The sequence below is a fragment of the Silurus aristotelis genome (assembly GCF_946808225.1).
Source record: "Silurus aristotelis genome assembly, chromosome: 2".
Taxonomy (NCBI): Eukaryota; Metazoa; Chordata; class Actinopteri; order Siluriformes; family Siluridae; genus Silurus; species Silurus aristotelis.
In genome coordinates this window covers 16,908,367-16,930,735 of record NC_139575.1, presented here as the reverse complement: position 1 = coordinate 16,930,735, position 22,369 = coordinate 16,908,367, and the positions used below count along the sequence as shown (strand labels likewise).

General features: G+C 37.8%; 1 protein-coding gene across 1 annotated transcript; it reads right to left on the bottom strand.

Moving 5' to 3' along the window:
• Positions 1 to 6,350: 6,350 nt before the first annotated feature.
• fgd5b (FYVE, RhoGEF and PH domain containing 5b) lies at positions 6,351 to 22,208 on the bottom strand. Its single transcript, XM_083527286.1, has 21 exons — positions 22,032 to 22,208; positions 19,047 to 21,447; positions 18,573 to 18,678; positions 18,413 to 18,471; positions 18,036 to 18,066; positions 17,759 to 17,865; positions 17,535 to 17,655; positions 16,476 to 16,554; positions 16,131 to 16,181; positions 15,457 to 15,515; positions 15,158 to 15,229; positions 15,007 to 15,075; positions 11,883 to 11,966; positions 11,701 to 11,780; positions 11,413 to 11,506; positions 8,845 to 8,982; positions 8,651 to 8,753; positions 8,346 to 8,461; positions 7,390 to 7,512; positions 7,146 to 7,288; positions 6,351 to 7,063 (listed from the first exon to the last, which is right to left on the bottom strand). The coding sequence occupies exons 1-21, from the start codon at positions 22,039 to 22,041 to the stop codon at positions 7,027 to 7,029; spliced, it is 4,083 nt and encodes a 1,360-aa protein (XP_083383412.1). The 5' UTR covers positions 22,042 to 22,208; the 3' UTR covers positions 6,351 to 7,026.
• Positions 22,209 to 22,369: the final 161 nt, after the last annotated feature.

Sequence of the window (22,369 nt, the reverse complement as noted above, 5' to 3'; positions counted from 1 at the left end):
AGTCGTTAACAGATCCTTGTTAATGCACTCGCATAATTAACATGAACAGCAAAATAACAGAATGAAAGAGAAGTAGTTGGTGGGTTGAGATCTATTTTGTTCATTATTCTTTGAACTGCCTAATCATGATAAACATACTGCAATCCCAATAGTTGCACGGTTTTCTTAAAACCTCATACACACAATAGCTTTTAACAGAATAGTTATAGAATATAAGATGGCTATATAAAGGATTGATTGAAGTTTAGGTTTTAGTATCTTTAGATATTTGCCTTTTTAGGACTTGTCCTCCATTTCATAAAGAAACAAGTAATATTTGATAACAACTTTATGTCAAAGGTGTTAATTTGTTATTGCGTTTATACTGTACAAAAATGTATTCTATTAATCACAATAAAAATACAAAGAACAGATATCTGTATATAGTCTACTATGTTTCCTAACCCAGCCATTATGGATGCACAAGCCAGTGCACTCTTAGTGCCGGTCCCAAGCCCGGGTAAATGGGGAGGGTTGTGTTAGGAAGGGCATCCAGCGTAAAACATGTGCCAAATTAAATATGCGGCTCACAAATAAGAATTTCATACCGGATCGGTCGAGGCCCTGGTTAACAACGACCGCCACAGGTATCGTTAGCCGACAGGGTACCGGTGGAATTTGGGCTACTGTTGGCCGAAGAAGGAGAAGGAGAGATGGAAGACGTCTACAGAGACGGCAGGGAAAGGAGCAGTATAGGAGAGTGGAGGTTAGGGTTGGTACTTTAAATGTTGGTACTATAATGGGTAAAGGGAGAGAGATAGCTGATATGATGGAGAGGAGAACGGTAGATATGTTGTGTGTTCAGGAGACCAAGTGGAATGGGAGTAAGGCCAGGAACATTGGAGGTGGGTTTAAACTGTTTTATTATGGTGTGGATGGAAAGAGAAATGGTGTTGGGGTGATTCTGAAGGAAGAGTACAGTAAGAGTGTAGTGGAGGTGAAGAGAGTTTTTGATAGGGTGATGATCATGAAGGTGGAAGTTGAAGGGATGATGATAAATGTCATCAGTGCCTATGCTCCACAAGTTGGCTGTGAGATGGAGGAGAAGGAAAGATTCTGGAGTGAATTAGATGAAGTGGTAGATGGTGTACCTAGAAAAGAACGATTGGTGATTGGGGCAGACTTTAATGGTCATGTAAGTGAAGGGAACAGAGGTGATGAGGAGGTGATGGGTAGGTATGGTTTTAAGGAGAGGAAAGTGGAAGGGCAGATGGTGGTAGATTTTGCTAAAGGGATGGAAATGGCAGTGGTGAACACTTATTTTAAGAAGAAGGAGGATCATAGGGTGACTTATAGGAGTGGAGAAAGAGTGGACTATGTGCTATGCAGGAGATGCAACCTGAAGGAGATTGGAGACTGTAAGGTGTTGGCAGGGGACAGTGTAGCTAGACAGCATCGGATGGTGGTCTGTAGGATGGTTGTGGAGGCGAAGAAGAAGAGGAGGAGAGTGAGGACTGAAAGAAGAATAAGATGGTGGAAACTGAAGGAGGAAGAGTGTAGTGTGAGGTTCAGGGAAGAGGTCAGACAGAGGCTCGGTGGTGTTGAAGAGGTGTTGGATGATTGGGCAACTACTGCAGGAGTGATGAGGGAGGCAGCTAGAAAAGTACTTGGTGTGACATCTGGAATTAGAAAGCAAGACAAGGAGATGTGGTGGTGGAATGAGGAAGTGCAGGAGAGCATAAGGAGAAAGAGGTTGGCAAAACAGAAGTGGGATAGACAGAGTGATGAGAAAAGTAGGCAGGAGTACAAGGAGATGCGGCAGCAGGTAAAGAGGGATGTGGCAAAAGCCAAGGAAAAGGCATATGAGGAGCTGTATGAGAGGTTGGACACTAAGGAAGGAGAAAAGGATTTATACCGATTGGCCAGGCAGAGGGATCGAGCTGGAAAGGATGTGCTGCAAGTTAAAGCAGTTAAGGATGGAAATGGAAATGTGTTGACTAGTGAGGAGAGTGTGTTAAGAAGGTGGAGGGAGTATTTTGAGCAGCGGATGAATGAGGAAAATCAGAGAGAGAGAAGGTTGGATGATGTGGAGCTGGTGAAGCAGGATGTAGATAGGATTAGTAAGGAGGAAGTGAGAGCAGCGATTAAAAGGATGAAGAGTGGAAAGTCGGTTGGACCAGATGATATACCGGTAGAAGCATGGAGATGTTAAGGGGAGATGGCAGTGGAGTTTTTACCCAGATTGTTTAAAAGGATTTTGGAAGGTGAGAAGATGCCTGAGGAATGGAGAAGAAGTGTGCTGGTACCGATCTTTAAGCATAAGGGAGATGTGCAGACCTGCAGTAACTACAGGGGAATTCACACCATGAAGTTATGGGAAAGAGTAGTGGAAGCCAGGCTGAGAGAAGAGGTGACCATCTGTGAGCAACAGTATGGTTTCATGCCGAGGAAGAGCACCACAGATGCCTTATTTGCTTTGAGAATGTTGATGGAGAAGTATAGAGAAGGACAGAAGGAATTGCATTGTGTATTTGTGGATTTAGAGAAGGCGTACGACAGAGTGCCAAGAGAGGAGTTGTGGTATTGTATGAGGAAGTCAGGTGTGTCAGAGAAGTATGTGAGGGTGGTGCAGGACATGTACGAGGACAGTGTGACGGCAGTGAAGTGTGCAGTAGGTACGACAGACTGGTTCAGGGTAAAGGTTGGTCTGCATCAAGGATCGGCCCTAAGCCCTTTCCTGTTTGCAGTGGTGATGGACAGGTTGACTGATGAGGTCAGACAGGAGTCTCCCTGGACTATGATGTTTGCGGATGATATTGTGATTTGTGGTGAGAGTAGGGAGCAGGTTGAGAAGAGCCTGGAGAGCTGGAGATATGCGCTGGAGAGAAGGGGAATGAAAGTCAGTAGGAGTAAGACAGAGTACATGTGTGTGAGTGAGAGGGAGGGCAGTGGAGTGGTGCGGTTGCAGGGAGAAGAGCTGGAGAAGGTGGAGGAGTTCAGGTACCTGGGGTCAACAGTGCAAAGTAATGGAGAGTGTGTTAGAGAAGTAAAGAAAAGAGTGCAGGCAGGGTGGAGTGGGTGGAGAAGAGTGACAGGAGTGATTTGTGATAGTAGGGTATCTGCAAGAATGAAAGGGAAAGTTTATAGGTCTGTGGTGAGACATGCGATGTTGTATGGATTAGAGACAGTGGCATTGAGTAAAAGGCAGGAGGCAGAGCTGGAGGTAGCAGAGCTGAAGATGTTAAGGTTTTCGTTGGGAGTGACGAGGATGGACAAGATTAGACATGAGTTTATTAGAGGGACAGCGCATGTAGGATGTTTTGACAAGGTGAGGGAGGCGAGATTGAGATGGTTTGGACATGTGCAGAGGGGGGACATGAATTATATTGGCAGAAGAATGCTGAGGATGGAGCCACCAGGTAGGAGTCAAGTCAAGTCAAGTCAAGTTTATTTGTATAGCGCTTTTCACAACAGACATTGTCTCAAAGCAGCTTTACAGAAAACAACAGTGAAGGTGAATGGTGTGCGTTTGTCCCTGATGAGCAAGCCGTGGCGACAGTGGCAAGAAAAAACTCCCCAAGATGATATGAGGAAGAAACCTTGAGAGGAACCAGACTCAAAGGGGAACCCATCCTCATATGGGTGACATCAAGAGTTTGATCATAAATCTTTCAACAATACAGAACACTGGAGAGGGAGAACTAACATGAGTACTGGAGTATAAGATTATAAGTGAATGTTCTTTCTACAGTCTTTGGTATAAAAAGCTCAACATTTGTGATCATCATAGATCCAGCATCAGCTTCTCCATGCCAGGGCCTCTAAACACTCAGCATCTACTTCTCCATGATCATCCATATGTCCATAATCTTCACGAGGTGGGACGTGACTGGAGCTGGCCAAACCTCAGGATGCCTCGGGATGGGGAGAGAAAGAGAAGCAGTGGAGAGGAATTAGCGTAGCTGCTGTTCATGATATTAACAGCACAAGTTGATAATGTGCATGTGATCATATATTCTGGAGCACAAGGTTATGATGTGATGTGTGTGATGTGTGTTATGTGTAGGCTTTGCTAAAAAGATATGTTTTTAATCTACACTTAAACTGGGAGAGTGTGTCTGAACCCCGAACACTGTCAGGAAGACTATTCCAGAGTTTAGGAGCTAAATGTGAAAATGCTCTACCGCCTTTAGTGGACTTTGCTATTCTAGGAACTACTAGAAGCCCAGAGTTTTGAGATCTCAGGGAGCGTGACGGATTGTAGCGTGTTAAAAGACTGAAGAGATACATGGGAGCCAAACCATTTAGTGCTTTATAAGTGAGTAGCAGTAGTTTGTAGTCTATTCGAAACTTAACAGGAAGCCAATGTAGGGACGATAAGATTGGGGTTATATGGAGGAAAAGAGGAAGGCCAAGGAGGAGGTTCATGGATGTGGTGAGGGAAGACATGCAGGTAGTTGGTGTAAAAGAGGCAGATGTAGAGGACAGGGTGGTATGAAGACGGATGATCCGCTGTGGCGACCCCTAATGGGAGGAGCCGAAAGAAGAAGAAGAAGTCTACTATGTTTCCTCCTGGTTTTTTCTCCTACATCCCAAAAACATGCTGGTAGGTGAATTGGCTGAATTGGCATGGTGTTCTGTGAAGGATGGGCATTCATTTCTATGGAGTATTTCCACCACCTGCTGAATAATAGACTCCAGCTCCACCATGATCAAAATTAAACAGCTACTCATGATTAAATTAATAATGTACAGTTTCGATTGGACCTTTTATCACAAGAAATAAAGCAGGTTCAATAGCAGTTTGAGTTACAACATTATTCAGGCTGTCAGCATTTGTGAAAAATAGATGCATTGTCTTCAGCAGTGCACATTTCAGACCATGTCTCTGATCCTTATTGTCTAAAAATATCTTCCCATGTAGATCCAGGATTGGTAAGGGGTGGTGTTTATCCCGTACAAAATGACACAATTTATTTGTCGCTTTTCCACATCATTGTTTACTGTAGATTTTATAATGAAAACAAATGTTATTACATCAAATGTTTTATAATATTTTACATTATATTATCATATTACCTAGGTAATGTTCATTAAATGGCCTGGTATCTAAAAGACTAATACAAAAAATCTAGTTAATACAAATACAGTACAATGGCACATTTGACTTTGGACAGCATTTACTTACAGATGCAGCAGAAGGAAGAAGCAGTACACGACACTTAATATCAAGATATAAAAAAAACAACACAACAGTATGGTTAACATTCATGTTTTATTCACTATGCATGCTAAATGCGTAACTAGTGCACACCAATTTCCCCGATCTAATTGTATCATTGCATCATTCAAATGTGACAGTTATTGCTGAGCACATAACAGCATCACACTGGATCACACATGAAGAACAGTTAAGCTCTTAGCATGTGGCAGAGCAGAAGATGATAGCCTGGAAGGAAATGAGGAGACAGACTGAGCAGAATAGGCGTGTGACGCAGGAGAGAAAAGTGGAGAGGGAGTTCAAATGATGAATGTTTGCCTTATTTGGGGCAAGGTGTCCCTAACTTTCAGGAAAAAAAAATTCTCTCACCCTCTTTTTATCTCTAGATTCTGGGTCAGATCATCTCAGGGGAACTGGGAAACAGGACAGCACTGCCCTGCCTCTCCTCACACTTCCAATTTTTATACTTTTAAATATTCGTTTTTAATTACTTTCTGAAGAGATGTTAATTAAAGACTATCACCACATAAATCACGTGAATAGACTGCCATTGCAAGTCACTATAATAACATTACATATGGACGATCATAGCAATGTGTCATATCAAGGAACACTTTAAGTGAAGTGCACTTGGTTTTGCAGTGTTCTGCCACCCACAGGTTGCACAGGCCACTACAGTATTGAGCTCTAAATAGTCACACTTCATGTGCCAGTTGTATTACATAATAGGAATAAAAGTACTATTTGCGTCATTCACTAAGGGTGCAAACACCACCCCTCACAAATCCTCTATCCTCTAAATATGATGTATCTCTGACGATGAGGACGTCAAAGGCATGGTCTTAAAATGTGCACTAGGGACAAAAAACCCTGCTAAGAATCATGCATAGAGCTAAAATTAACCTTTAACTCAGAATAATGTTTTAAAGGAGACTGATATTTAATCCTGCCTTAGTTCCTGTGCTGAAGGGTCAAAGGAAGTCAGATTCAAACCATACAATAAGGCCCCAAACCTTCAGAATCTTATGATAATACCTTCCAGAGGAGAAAAATCCATTGCATCAAATTGTGTGTCTGTGTGTGTGAAATTACAGTATGTAAAAGAATACCTATAAAAATATCACAAACATACATCATACCACTATATTAATGATATTTACAAATGATCTTTATTATACATTATTGTAAATAATTTGACAAACTGCACATAATGTAGACTTGATTTTTCAGTGCTTATACTTTCATTTCAAATGTTTATTATGGAAACCCAAAATGCTCAATTGCAGTGAGTCCTGCTGCAAGATGCAATTAATAATAAATTGTAATATAATTACATTTATACATATGAGAACAAAACAAACTAACAAATTAACAGTAATCATATATATTGATAGAGCATCTATCTTTGGAAACAAACAGCAAATAAGTAGCTAAACGTCAGAACGTCTAACCCATTAAAGTGAATATGAATTATAAATGCTTAATTTGTTGTCATGTAGCCTGGTTTGATTTTTAGCAGTAATTAAGTCAGTCAATCTTCAATAGAGTCAAAGCTATTGCTTTTCTTCATCAAATCAGAATATTCTGGATTTCTGTCTCTTTCTTGGCTAATAAATAATACTAATTACGCTAGTTTAATTCATCATAAAATTGCCATTTGATATTATTTGATCTTAGGAAGGAAATAATTTTAAGGTGGGATAATTTTTGTCTTCAGAGTTTCACATCAAATATGTATCACTGTAAGTAAAAAAAACAGGTCTGTGTGGATTTCACAGTTGTTTGGTATCATAATAAGAAATATAATTGCCCTCTTTAGACAGCTGCTACAGGACTGTGGCCTCTTCCATGGCACTCACCCACCTTAAAAACAGTATACATATACAATTAATGTATGATTCTTTAGCACGTTCTGTATCGCCTCATGAAATCACCTGTGACTTACCTCTGTGCTGTGTGTGTATCCTGAGCCTTGAACGTGTAGTAGAGTGTAGTGTTGTGGTAGAGCTGAAACACACTGCTTTCTCCTTCATTCTCTGACTTTACTGAGAAACCTAGCAGAGGAAGGGACTCACATGCAACCCGCTCCTAATGAGAAAAAAATAAAGGGAAAGAGAGATTCTAGGGTTTATTTTTTTTATAGTAAAATATCTTATTGCCTCAATTATAAATGTGCATGTTTATTTTACCTCAGGCTGTGGATATGTATACAGCACTTTATCTTTCAGTAGAAACCACAGACTCTTCCAGCTACGCTTTCTACTTCGACTCCTCTGCAAAGTCCCACTCATTTCACCGTCTGATCCTGTCACCTGCACAATATTAGAAATAGCAGACCCCATTAAAGGTAAATTATATTTGATCTTTATCTTATGCTATAAAAACACGGGATATTATATATGATATTGTTGGGTAATGCCCAGACTTTCCCGATGACGTGTAGTCAGTCAACTGAATCACAGAATTAAACTACTGCTCATGTTGTGTCATAGGGCAGGATTAAACACAATGAGTAAACGTCTGTCTGTTCTAAATTAATTCATAGATGCACATGATTGGCAGGTGATGTTGTAATGAACACAGCAAAGAGAGTAAACAATCAATCCTCCCAGAGAGCGAGGCCCTCTTGTCAAAATGGCTGTGGCACAGATAGGTTTTAATAATAAATGCTTTAAAAAGAGTAAATGCTTTGTGCTACATTAAAATTTCTGATGACCATTTTTAAGTAAACAAAATGCATCTTACCCATTCTAAAAGCTCTGTACTAAGCTTAAGATTTTAACAGTGATTGCCTGTTTTTTGTTTTTTTGATTAAGTGTTCTATAACCTAGGAATAATACTAAGTATAATGGGCCTCAATTAGCAAACCTAAAAATAAATGTATAAATAATTTCCACTAGATTTCCGAAATATCAGACTAGTTTTATTTTTATTCGTGTGTATAGGCTAATAAATGGCATTCACCATTCAATAAGCATTGTGCATAGCATAGCTGATTTGCATATAATCCTATTTAAATGTATTTAGGTGTGCCCACTGTCCATTTTTTGGCATTATTATGAAATAAGAGAATAAAAAAATGTAAAACATTGTGTGTTTATTATAAATATTGAAACTTCAGTATGATGATGATATGAATGCTTACGTGGTTGAAGGTTAAGTGGCCTTTACGACTCCTCCATAAACTGGGTGTGTGAATGTTCTGGAAAACGGCAGACAGTGGCCGACTGGAGCTTTCCATTAGCACAGCAACATCACCATCTGAATACATACATTTGGGTGAAAAGTCTAACCTTTTTAAAGTCAGTCAGTTCACTTATATCAAAGATTTGACAGTCATCATCTAATACATCCAATAAAATCCTCCACCATGCTACCAGCACTGTTAAAGACCTGTAAAGTATGGTTTTATGACCATCGTAATGTTTTTAACTATTTTTCTTTTCTTACCATTTTTGCAAAGCTCAATGTAGCACTTATTACAAACTTTGGCTCGTCTGTTCTTCATGTATTTCAGGGGGACTTTGTTCTTGCAGCAGTCTCTGCACACAACCTTTGACCAATGAGATGTAAAGAAAATGTTATGTCCACCTGGTTATCTATGTCATTGAAGTGTGCATGTGTACTTTTGTGTGTGTAATTACCTTGCCACAGGCATGACAGTGATGCCTTCTGTGTGTGAGGCTGAAATGAACGGGGCAGTTCATACACACTGCTACCTGGGAAACAGACACCAGAGGTGGTGCATTCTCCCCGAGACATACTCCTGACTTCTCTCCAATCTATAGGAGAAATGTGCTGTCAGAAATCTAATCTCAGTTCTATCTTGTTAATAATGACCTCAAAGATTTAGTGTGCCAAAATATACAATACGTGGCAAATCTTCTAGTAAAAGAAAATTTGTATCACTAATTAGAGCATGACTTTTGGGTCATACTGTCTAATATCAGTTGCAAATAAATAAATATAATATTGTATAGACTTCTTTATTTCATTGCTAATATTGGGTAAACTGTATTTAAATAAATAAATAAAAACTCCAGTATCCAAAAATATCAAAATGACAGTGATATGATGTACACTTCATAAATCCCTAATTTACAGATATGTTTATTTTTCTCATTTTAATAAAAGGTGCAAAATCTGTAGTATAAAAGGCCTTTGTAATGTTTCTTTAGAGTAACTCTAATCACTGATTAACTTTCTGGGCTCTCAGATTTTGTCAATCTATCTGCTTTTTTTTTTTTCCTGGTGTGCAGCACAATGTATCATTTGTTAACCAGTATAACAATATTGACCTTTCCGATACTCAACTCAAAGAAACCTGCAACAAGAGCAAACCAAAGATCTAGCTAAAGATTCCAGATAAGTTATGTTTTTTGTGTTTTGATCATTAAAATACCAACTAATGGTTCCTCTTCAGGGCACACTTGTTTTTTTATTCGTTGCTGAGGTATGGAAGAGTATTTTGGTAGTGGTGGGTTGGGATTTTTACCACACAACAATAAAAAACGAATTAACAAACCGCCCTGGCTATGAATTACATTACCATAGTTGTCTCTATTATCCATTCGACATGTACTGGCCTAATGCCAGGAAAGCCTCAATGATCAGATCTAGTTTGTCAGATAAATTAAATATATTAACTCACTGTTTCTGTTTCTGCTTATTGTTATCATTTATGCTTTTAAAAGCATGCACAGTAGCTGATAGTGTGTGGGTTCCCACTTTATTCATTGACGCATCACCACAATAGCACCTTAGTGCCTAAAATGACGTGACATTACAAACAGAACAATGCTGATGTTGATATCTGACTGAGGTAGGTAGCATATACACCTATGCAGGCAAATCAGATCACATTCCAGACAGACGAGAACATTTATCTCTGGTTCTGTCTAAAAAGCACTGCTTTACAAATGCACACTGTGTGCATAGAGTTTGTTTGTTAATGGGAGGTGTGATAAAGGCCTTTCACACATTCAGCCAACAGAGAACAGAGTTGCTAAGTGCTAATTGGCAAAAACTTGGCCATCACGAGCATTTTAGTTTTCCACAACAGCCATCTGTTACGATACCTGAGGAGATTCTGCTTTTAGAAACCATTTCAAGTTGCTTGGATAGAAAGTGTCTGTTTGTAGTGCTAACACACAGCTTGTAAGCAAACTCAGTGAGGTTTATTGCGAGAAATCTAGGAAACAATTTTGCATATGGCCTTCTACATCAAGCATCGGGAATGAGCATGTATCCTGTGCTCTTGTTTTAATTGTGCACAATGATATTTTTGCTATATATTGAAAGCTAAGAATTACACAGGCTTCATATTGTTCCTAAACCAATGCAATACATTTACATTGATTCCCAGAACATGGTGATTAAACACTTTAATTTGCTGGTCATTAAATACTGTGTTTTCCGGACTATAAGCCGCTACTTTTTCCCACGCTTTAAACCCCGCGGCTTAAACAACGAAGCGGCTAGTTTATGGATTTTTCCTGCTCCGTAACATTATACCAAAAAAAACGCTGAACGGGTTCAGGTGAACCAATGAAACTCTTTATATTAAATCGGATTCGCTCCCACTAAATCGGGCCGCACCACATCATAAATATGGATGAGGTTCCTCTGACGTTTGACCTGCCGCTCACTCGGACTGTCTACAGGAAATGTGAATCATTCGTCACGCTGAAAACAACCGGGCATGAAAAAAACGCACTTCACCTGTGTTCTGAGCTGCACGTCATCGGGAGAAAAGATTCACCGATGGTGATTTTTAAACGCATGACGATGCCAAAAGATAAACTCTCGAGAGAAATTGTTGTGAAATAAGGGAGGAATTTTGGAGTTTTTGAATTTTTGGACTTGAGCCAATTGAGTTATCTGTTGAATAGGTTAATAACAATAATAGTATACTTTATCTAAATCTATAATAACAAATATAAAAACTTTGCTTAGAGGTGGTTAAGGCATTGTGGATCTGTGGATCTGAAAGTCATAAGTTCGAATATTATATTATATAAAGGCATATATATATATATATATATATATATATATATATATATATATATATATATATATATATATATATATATATATATATATATAAAAGGGGGATTGCTCAAGGGCATGACAGTGACAGCGTGGTAGTGCTGGGATTTTAACTCCTGACTTTCCAGACCAAAGTGAGTTAGTTAGTAACCTAAATATCATACCTCATTAAAACCAGGTGGTTCTATCAATAATGAGCCCAGGTCAGCTACTGTACGATTCAGCGTAACGAACCAATCATCCCTCTCAATAGAAGAGCTGCAAACAAGAACACATACAAAACACTTAAATGCACTGGAATGTGAAAGAGAGAGAGAGAGAGAGAGAGAGAGAGAGAGAGAGAGAGAGAGAGAGAGAGAGCGAGAAAGCACAACAATTTGTGTGTGTGTGTGTGTGTGTGTGTGTGTGTGTGTGTGTGTGTGTGTGTGTGTGTGTGTGTGTGCATGTCTTACCTTGCTAACAGTGTTATACTAATGTCTTTCACCTCAATCTTCAAGGCATTCTGATTATTTTCTATCAAATGTCTAGTAACCTGAGAGATGAATAGAAAAAAAGAAAAACATTAGAAAATACTATAAATACATTAGAGAATCAATATAAAACTATATTACTTGATAACAATTGTGTGTATTACCTCCATCCCTGTCAGGGCTAGAGTATTAATGAGTCTGTATTTGCCATCTTGTTGAGGGTACGTGTAAAGCATTATATCACTCATCTGCAATATAGAATATCGAGGTAACATATCAGCACATACTGACTTGCAGAAAAATCTCACTGTTTAGTGTAATGTAATATCTTAATGATTCAGTATGGATATGCATTGTACAGGTGTCACCACAAGAGGGCAGAACAAGTAGCGTATTTACTACAGTGTTTCTGTTATTAATCCCAAACACATCAGACATTACAAACCCATTGCTTCTCTTTTTTAGCTCTTATAACAATCTTACAAATTAACATATATGCAGTGTATATAGTGTATATTTGATCTATTCTGTATCACTGTTTACTAAACCAAGGGCTAAACACTGAAACACTCAAAAAGGTATGTTCATAGCACACTAGGACAGTTTCATACTCATGCTCTTGTTCCTAGCTTGCACACATCTTCAACCATGTCACCATTTTCAGTCTTAAAGACAATGCTATTGTTTTGAATGCTGTCTAAAATTATAATCTATGCATACAGAATTAACACTTTGAAACATACCAGATACTTAGGTATAACCCTGCTTTGTCAGTGTTTGTCACATATTTCTGACTCACAATATCTATAAAGCCACTTGTCTCTTCATCTGTCTTAATTACCAATAAGACAGACTGTTTGGGTGGGTATGTTAGCAATATCAGCGTGTCTAGATGTTCATTCTATTACATTTGTTAATAATAAGAGATTTATTCGAAGTTAAATAGACAGGAATTTGGACATAATGCTTCAGAGACCCAAAAAGTCTACTAATATAAAAAAAAATTAATATTAATATTAAATACACATATTAGTACAGATTGTCATGTTTTAAAATACTCTGTTAAAAGATGAAGTACTGACTAAATCTTTTTACTTAAGTTAAAGTAAAGAAGTTTGGGCTCTGACATGTACTTAAGTAAAAAGTGCCCATTACTACTACCCATTTTAGTGTGACGCTGGAAACTGGACACCACGTCATATATATATATATATATATATATTAGGACTGTCAATCGATTGAAATATTTAATCATGATTAATCACACGATTGTCATGAGTTAACTCAAAATTAATCGCAATTTAATCGCACATTTTAACTGTTCTAAATGTACCTCGAAATAATACTTTTCATGTTTTAATTACTCTAATCAACATGGGAATGGAGAAATATGGATGCTTTATACAAATGTATGTTTATTATTAGTGACACCAAACTGAGCATAGAACATGAAGACAAAATATTCTTGGGAATGTTTTAAAGTTATTATGGTGTTTTAAATCACGTAAATCATCAGAACACCAAACGGAACTTTTGATATGTTTCCACACGGACGGTTAATGAGGTGTTACCGGAGAAAGTTTTCTATTCATATACAGTATTTATTATGTCTGTGAGCCCCCTGTCTGTTTCATTTATTTTACAAAATGACCGTGTCTTGTTATTATGAGTGTATACAAATCAAAGTAGATGCTTTAAAGATTCGAATAATGTATTTCCTTTATCTGTACTATCAAAAAAGAGTAATTAAAGGTCGTTTCGGCGTTAAAATGAAAAATGCCAGAAAACGCGCCGGCGCATTTGTCGGTAATTGCTGCACATCATGGAGGATTTTGATGCTCACATCAGTAAAACAAATGTGTACTGATTAAAAATAATTTTCCTGTGGAATCTGTATTTATTTATTTATTTATTTATTTATTTATTTATTTATTTATTTATTTATTTTATATCTGAGTAAAGAAAAGACGTTGTGAATAAACGTGTGTTGCTTTGAAGGTTTTAGTTTTGCCTCTTTTATATTTATTTATATTTTTAATAAAAATGGTTAGACAGAAATGTGCACTACATTAATTGCACGTTAATAAAATGTGTGCCATTAAAATTCATTTTCGTTAACTCGTTATTCATTTTGACAGCCCTAATTAATATATTAATACAAAACGAACTTCAAATGTTGTTACCTAATAAATGTATCCAGGCTCAACCTCCACCATATAGAACACAAGCAGAGAAAAGATGATGATGATGATCAGCTGATCAGGAATGTCTCTGCTCAGTCATGTTTACATCGCTGACTCCCTCTGTCTCATCCACATTAACCCCATACTTCTTGTTGCCTTCTGCCTGCTCATTGTTATCTTCGTAAACTAGCCTACATCTGTGGTGTGTGAGAGCCAGGAAATGATACACCAGTGGTAGATTGAAAAAGCCACGCAATGACATGAAATAGGTTAATGGGCTGAAAACTACTTAAGTACAGTAACAAAGTATTTGTACTTTGTTACTTTCCACCTCTGACCCAGACACTACAAAAATAAAAATCCATAAATGAACAGCGTTTTTGAATCAAAGCTCCCAGTCTGTGTTTCTTTTTTGTCCTTTTGTTACTCTCTGGATTTTCAGTTGTCTACATGAGTTTCCTGTGCGTTCTCGGGTTTCCTACCACCTCCCAAAAACTGTGGGACACTATAGGTGGACTAGCTACTCTAAATTGCCCTGAAATGTGTAAATGAGTATGAATATTTGTGTATTTGCATGTGTGTTCTATCCAGGGCACTCCATATCCACTGCAACAGCATAAAGTGATAACTAAATATAAACGAATTAATAAATGAATGAACAAATAATATATTCAACAGTCTATTATAATAATAATAATATATTTAACATTTAACAAACAAAATGCAACAATTTAGTTAACAGGTTATTACTGAAGTACACTAAATATATACAATAATAATGATTATGTGAAGTAGAAATGAACCAGAATTGCAATTTTTAAGATTTGTACATTACAGACTTAGGTCTAAAAGTTGTGTGTTGTATATGGATGTCTCTCTCTTCCTTACAAACAACATACAGTTTTGAGGGAAAAACATCCTGCCAGGAAATCCAACTCTAAAATACAAGGACATCACCATGTAGGGGTGTGGGAAAGCCAAGCAACAGACAATAGGGCTGAATAAAAATTCCCTTTGTTGACAAAAACGTTCTGTCATTTGTGACTGAAATAGCAAAGGGCTGTGAAGGCTTTAACACAAATCAATAATAAATAACATGACAAACCAAGAATAGATGACGTGGCTGTTTGCACTTCCTGCTGACCTTCATCAGGGTTCCCTCTTTTACAAACACCTAAACACAAACAGGCTTAAATCATTTATACTGTAAGTATGTGACAAGTTGGGTTGTATGTGAAGTTCATATGCTTTCTCACCCTCCCAGGCTGAAGTAGGTTCTTTAATCCCTGGACATTGTGCTCGATATTGACCAGACGGAGAAGATCTGCCTGAGACAACACACAGCACACTTCTGAGTACTTATACACATTCTTGTCCTGCCATTTTCCATTATATTAAAAAAAATTTTAATCTGTCTTTTAGTGTCTTTAAATGCATTTATAAAGAATCTATTGTAAATAAACGAGACAGTTTATTCAACCCCAATTGATTCAAAGTTTTAGTGAAAAACAGCACACACTATTTAAGTCTCACACACACAGTGCATGCAACTCACTCCATTCTTGAGTCTGTCCTTTGCCTGATCAGCTACATCCGAGACCATCTCCATAGCAGCTGAGATAAAGCATTTAAAAGGAAACAAAACGGAAGCATGATTAGATGTCCACTGGTACCCTGACCTTGAACAACATATACACATACCAGTGAGGGCAAAAGTTTGCATCTCCCATTGCTCAAACGCTACATGGGAGTGAAACACGAGGTATTTTAGTAGTTAATCAAACAGTCACACAGAAACTAGGAGATAAAAGGCCAGATGACCTTCTGATTACTAAGAGAAGACAGAAACTGTCTACCACATGAACAACACACATAAAATGATATAATACATAAGGACCTAATTACATTTAGAAACGTTGTACTAAAAAAAAAGTATGTCTGGTTACAGTTAATGTTTTATCAAAGCATGCTGCCATCAGGAAATTGGTATTTTGTTGTAACTAATATTATGTAATATCATATGATTTATGAAAAAAGTCAAGTCAAGTCAAGTTTATTTCTATAGCACTTTTCACAACAGACATTGTCTCAAAGCAGCTTTACAGAAACAAACAGTCAAGGTGAGTCATGGTGTGCATTTATCCCTGATGAGCAAGCCGTGGCGACTGAGCAAGCCGTGGCACCGGAAAAAGGAATAATAAAAGCTGTAGCTGTATTGATGTTACCTACCTTGTATATCTTCATACTCTCTGGAAAGTATTGAGAGATTGTTTTTGTAATCTAATAAAGATAAAAGAAGAGGGGTGTCAAAAACAAGCACTTTAGACAAAACACAGATGCAGAACACACTATAAATAACACAATATACTATATCTTCATTTTGAGGAGGTCTGAGGTAAAGCAAAAGTTAGTCAAAATGAAAGGGTGATTACTATGTTGGTGTAGTGTATAGTTTGAATATAGTATGTCTTGTGTGGCAGTGGATGTTCTGCTGGTGACTCTAACTGTTGTGGAATGTGTGTAATGGCTAACGCATATTTGGACAGTCAGAGCTGCTTAAGTTTAATATGTTACCTGTTAGAACCATGCGGTATTGTAGGACCCGTGCTATCACATGCAGCAACTGTTGTTTGAAGGCACTGATGTCCAGTTGCTGAAAGACACAGATAATGAGCTACTGACACATTACATACATAACAAAACAATATACTATGAACAATACACCATGAACATACAGTAAATATCACATTCACACTTCAGATACATTTTGGTTGTAATAGCACTCGCAATGTTTGGCAATTCTTCATTAGTTACGGTGTTGTTATAAGTGCATTTTAATTTATTTCAAGTGTATGAGTATATTACAATAGCAATAACAACAGACATTGTCACATAAGTGACATGATGGAAATCTTGTTGTAGAATTATATTAGAATGGGCAAACCGGAGGTGACTTAAATATCATATGGTAGAAGCAAACTCAAAGAAGCAGACTCAAAAGGAAAAGCAAAAATAGATAGACTATTAATATGTTTTTCAAACATTTCCTGTAAAGCCAATAGTCATAGGTGTGTTAAATAAATGTTCAGAATGAGCATCACTGCAGGTTTACTTAAAAATTACAGTAGCAGAGGAAACAAGCCTGCAGTATCCAGGTGAGAATTTAGTGTGACCTAATCTGGAGCCAAGTTAAGGATTATGTCTCAATCTGGTTACAGCATTCATCTAGTTAAGATAGCAGGTAGCTTGCAGTAAAGGGTGAAAATAAAATGCAGTGTGCTTTTATTCAAAAATCAAGAACAAGTGACTGCAAAATGTACTAATTATATATATATTTATTAATATATTTTCTTTTATTAGATAATTTTACTTATTTTATACTTTTCCTTTTGGAATAAACTTAAACACAAAGATAACAATATATTTTATTTCTGCTTTCTGACAATTTTCACTGATAAAATCACTATAGAAATACATTTCTCTTATTAGCGTGATGTACTGTATGAGATAATAAAGTCCCTTATACTGTATGTACATCGATAAGCACCAGTTAATCAATTTCTCAGTAGGCTCTGGGTTTGGCAGTGTCTTGTTAAAGGTGCTGGAGAACTAAAGACATGTGTGATATCTTACTGTGTTCTCCATCTGCTCCATAGTCCTCGCCTTGGAGTCATGCTGGCTAATAAAAGAAGAGAAAACTGAAAACTCTGCTTTCTTCGCCAATAGAATGTCAGCAATGCCTTCCATTTGATCCCTAGAAAAAAGCAAAAAACATGGTGTGATCTGAAGAAAAGGTATATATAGACACATGGATTGATGTGACGCATATATAAATATATTTTAGTTTTGTGTCTCACCACTCTTTAATGCGGTTTTCCAGTTGAGTGTGGAGGTCTTGGTGGAGTAAACAAATTGCTGGCAAATCACTCCACAGTTTATTCAGCTGCTCATCTGCACCTACGGTCTGTAGTTTGATGAATACAGATTAATTGTGGAAATTCTGTAGACTTCCACAAGGCACATTTTGTATACATCTGTAGATATGAAATGGTCAATATGATGTTGTTTATATTGATGCAATAATTTCCCATATCTATGATACACTAACTCATGATGAGTACACAGAGTACATACCTCATTCAGAAGCTTTAAAGTCTTTACATGCCTTAAAAAAGAAAAAAGAGAAAAAATATTACAAGACATAGGACACTTCGGAATAATCACAATAAACATTTAATGTAAGTAAACTAGCAGCAGAAAAAACAGTCAAAAAGTACAGAATTATGGACTTTTCTGTAAGTGTTAAAAGAGATTTGTTTTTGATTTACTTTGCTTGAGCAGATTGAAATTGGCATGAAGTTAATTTTTGTTTCCATATGCATCGATACATAATTGCTTTGCTTACAATTGATGACAGCACCATCGTCTTTAATTCTCACATTATACAGCATTTATTCCCTAGTCATTTTCTCTTAACTACCCAAATTTTTTAATGAAATAATTGCACTCACTGTGTCTCACTGTCCAGCAGCTCCTTCACAGTGTAAAATGCTCTAGAGCAATTAACCGTCTGAAAACAGAAAATAATGCACTGGTTAAAACTAATAGTTTGACACACACACAGACACAAGTATAGGCTCTGATTCACATATAGGCTCCTTGATAGCTTACCAGTCTTTCAGATGCTTTTTTCTCCTCCTCTTTTGAACACTCTACACCTACAGATACACTCACTGTTCCATCTGACCTCACCATAGGAGAGCAGATTGTGTAAGCACTAAGAATAAAACAGACATTCAACATATACACACACATCTGGAAGTACTTATATTTACTTATATCAAATAAATGAACACACGTTTAATGTACTGATTGGCGCAATAATCATATATCATCTAAACACACACATTTTCTCCCCAGTATGTTGTTAGAACTGTAAGTTAGTAAGTATGGGCTATTCCCACCCACCTTCATCTGGCTATTCCCACCCAACTTCCCTAACACTCTCCAGGTAATAGGATGGGTGAAAGATACAGAATGCTGTGGTATTGCTGGGATTCAAATGTGTGAGGTTCCAATAATATGGTAAACAATATAGTAAATTACCAATAGTGTTTTTGACAATAGATGACTAAAATAATTTACCTCTCTGTCTCTTGTTCGTTTGCTGAACTTTTGCTCTGAAAGCTTTGTAGGCTGCTCATATCCACATAACCATCAGTGTCATTAGCTGAGCTCTGGTTTCGTTGATTCTGATTGGAGGGTGATAAAAGGCGGACTTGCACATTTTCATAGTGAGGACTTGTATTTAAAACATTCTCATAAATTGAGAAGTCCACATTTGGGGAAGAGAAAGACCGAGGCTTCGAAAGCGGGAAAGGCTGTGTAAAAAGGGAGTGGATCAAGTCATCTGACTCCACCCTAAACATATCCCATGAGTTGGGACTAGATGACCCCAAACTGTTATTTAAAGGAGGGCTTACACCTTGCCTATGCATGTCCTTGTGTAAACGAAGAGAAGATGGGGATGAAGGTCCTGAACTGTCATATGCTCTGTGAAATTCAGGGCTGTCTGTACATTGCCTTATTAAATTTAACCTTCGACAAGAGCCCTGAGGACTTGATTCTGAAGATGACCTAGATGACACAGAGCGACTATCTGTCCTTTTTTCAGTTTTTCTCAGAAACCGTAATGGTAAGAAATAACGTTTAAGGCCAAAGTCAACTTTCCTATTACAGGCGGTCACATCACTTGGCAAAGAAGGGGTACTCTTTCTGATTGGCCGTCTTGTGATAGAAGACAGTTCAAAAGGAGGTGGTATATCCAGCGGAGGGGGGGGAGGATTTCCCGGTGAGAGACATCCTAATGAACCAGTGAAAGCAGGCAAACTATCTCCTAGATAATTATGTCTTGTATAGTATGACTGTGGGTGTAGCATTAAACGTCCTTTTCCTGATATTGTGGTGCTAAATGAATCCAGTCTGGGGGTTTCCACGGATATCGAACGTGTCATTAAATACTTCCTGGACTGCAAAAGGTCTTTGGGTTGGAACTTCGGCTCAGTTTCTTCATACACGTGCTCTTCTAACATACCACCTGAAATGTCTGTTCTATCTTTTCCATTGTAACAGTACTCTTGCATCTTTTGCTCTTCAGGTTGTGGAGAAACAGTGGACGAGGCACTTGGAATAGCTGTGTCATAGTCACCTGCTTTTAACTCGGTCGATACAGTTTGTTCTGTCTCTGGGACATGCTGGGCATTTTCATTATTTTGCCTGGTCTCCTTTCCTTCTACATCGTCTGAGGTCACCTCAGACTCAGATGAGCAGAATGAAGAGTAGCAATGATCAGAAAACTCAGAAAGCACTTCAGCTTCTCTCTCAGATTTTGGATAAACTGTTGGGTCTGAGTGAGAAATTCTAAACAATGAAACGTTTTTCACTGGCTTCTTTTGTTCCAGTTCTTCTGCCACTTCACCACCCTCCTGCCCAATAGCACCCAGTGATTCATTTGAGTTCTTTGAGTCCTCTTCCACAGAAAGCATTACTGTGTCTCCACATTCACTCACATCTTCAACTCCTGACTTCCAAGAGATCTCAATATGTTCAAAGAGATCACACTCAGAAAAGCCATCAGGGTCTGCCAAAGCCTCACCTGCATCACACACCTCTGGGAACATGGTGACTATGTCAGTTCGATCTGGGGTCAAAGCATCTGCGTTGAGTCTGTTTGTGCACATGCTATTTGAATAAAATCCAGTTAGATATTTTGATTCGGTGAACATGTCATTAGTATTTGTTTTGTCAGACAATGTTACCGGTGGGCGTGTTTTGTTTCGGTTTATTCCATCTTTGTGCACTATTTGCTGATGGATCGTGTGTGTAGATGAGAATATGGAATCTCCAGGTGTGACAAGTGATCTTTTTTTCCCTTTCAGAACTACTTCCTTCCATTCCTTTTCTTTATTAAGCCGTCTGTCCACTCCTCCCATTTCCCCCTCATTACAGTAAGAGTCAGAGAGGAGTTTCACAGAGCTTAGATCTTTGCATTGTAATTTGAATCCCTCCCTCTGTTCTAAACCTACCTGCCAGTCGAACCCATTCCCCTGTGCCAGCTCCTCTCCACAACCCAAATCATCCCCCTGTTCTAGTATATTGTCCTGTTCATCCAGATCTGCTTGTGCAAGCTCCTCCCATTGCCTAGAGCCCTCTTTACAATTTATGTTTTTCCATAGTTTTGACTCCTGCCTTTGTTTCACGTCCTCTGTCAGTCGTGATTCCTTCCATTGTGTCTGTACCTCCTTCCTCTGGTTTTTCAGTGGGTGCTGTTCCGAATTAGCAGGCCTTAGGTTTTGTTTAGTGTGTCTCTTCAGGTAATAATTTAAACCGTGACCCTGTGTTGAGCTTGATCTTGCTTTGGAAAAAATTGGTAGCTTACATCCCTGTTTCTGGCAACACTTTTCTGGCACTGGGTGAACAAATTGCCCATTGGGAAGACACTGGGCTTGGATCTGGTCTTTGGGATTTATGTGATGCTCCTGTAAAACTGAAACATACAGAAGACACTTTAACCATTGTCAGGCATTGCTTACACTTACATATACACACTCTGCTCAGAAAAAAACTACACATTTTTTTTTAATTAAAATGAATTTGCAACCAAAGGTAAGCGTTCAATACTACACTGTAGTATCTGTGATCTAAATCTGAGGAGCTTGGTTTCATTACCTAATTCCACAGGTCCACAAGTTACTCATTAATAAAGCCTGCAAATCTCACTTACATCCTTATTTAAAAAACCAAAAAGCTCAATTCTAGGCAGCACAAACTGTCAATTGAGTTTGAGTTATGCTAAAATAAAATCCATAACCTAATGAAATAAAATCCGTTACAGCAAGTCATTTATAATACAAATCCCCCCCCCAAATCCATCTTTTAAATACATATTGAAACTAGATAATGTGTTTAGTAGATGTACATAGACAGATAAATATTTGTTCTATTGTTGTGTTTAATAAATGTAAAATGATTCCCTTATATTTAAATACACAGTGTTGCTTAGTAAATGTGCCAAATTTGCATGCAACAGTATAATAAAAGAAAACTTTTTTTTTTTTGCTAAAAACTTACCTGCACTCATATTGTCCACATGACTTGGTGGGATCCTAGTAAAACACCAGTTCCATAAACAGGTTAAAATAAATAAAGCTTTAAAATAAATCCGCAGACATAATATGAGAAATGTACATAGTTGTTATAAGTTTAATCGAGGACTAGAGCCTTGCTCAGTATTGCATATGAAGCAGTGGAGTGTGTTATAGAGGCGGTGAGACTGGGAGTGGGATGGGAGGCGTCTGTCTCTATGAACTTCCTGTGGAAAAGCCGCCAGATAACTGGCAAAAAATAGAGAGCTAAGACATGTCTGCCCTAATAAGACCTCACAAACAAATTAGTTACTTATTTACTTG

Coding starts and splice junctions, on each gene's coding strand:
- fgd5b (XM_083527286.1), bottom strand. Junction 18,679..19,046: donor AACGAACAAGAGACAGAGAG/GTAAATTATTTT, acceptor TTTTATTCTTAG/TGCTTACACAATCTGCTCTC. Junction 16,555..17,534: donor TGGAGCAGATGGAGAACACA/GTAAGATATCAC, acceptor TGTGTCTTTCAG/CAACTGGACATCAGTGCCTT.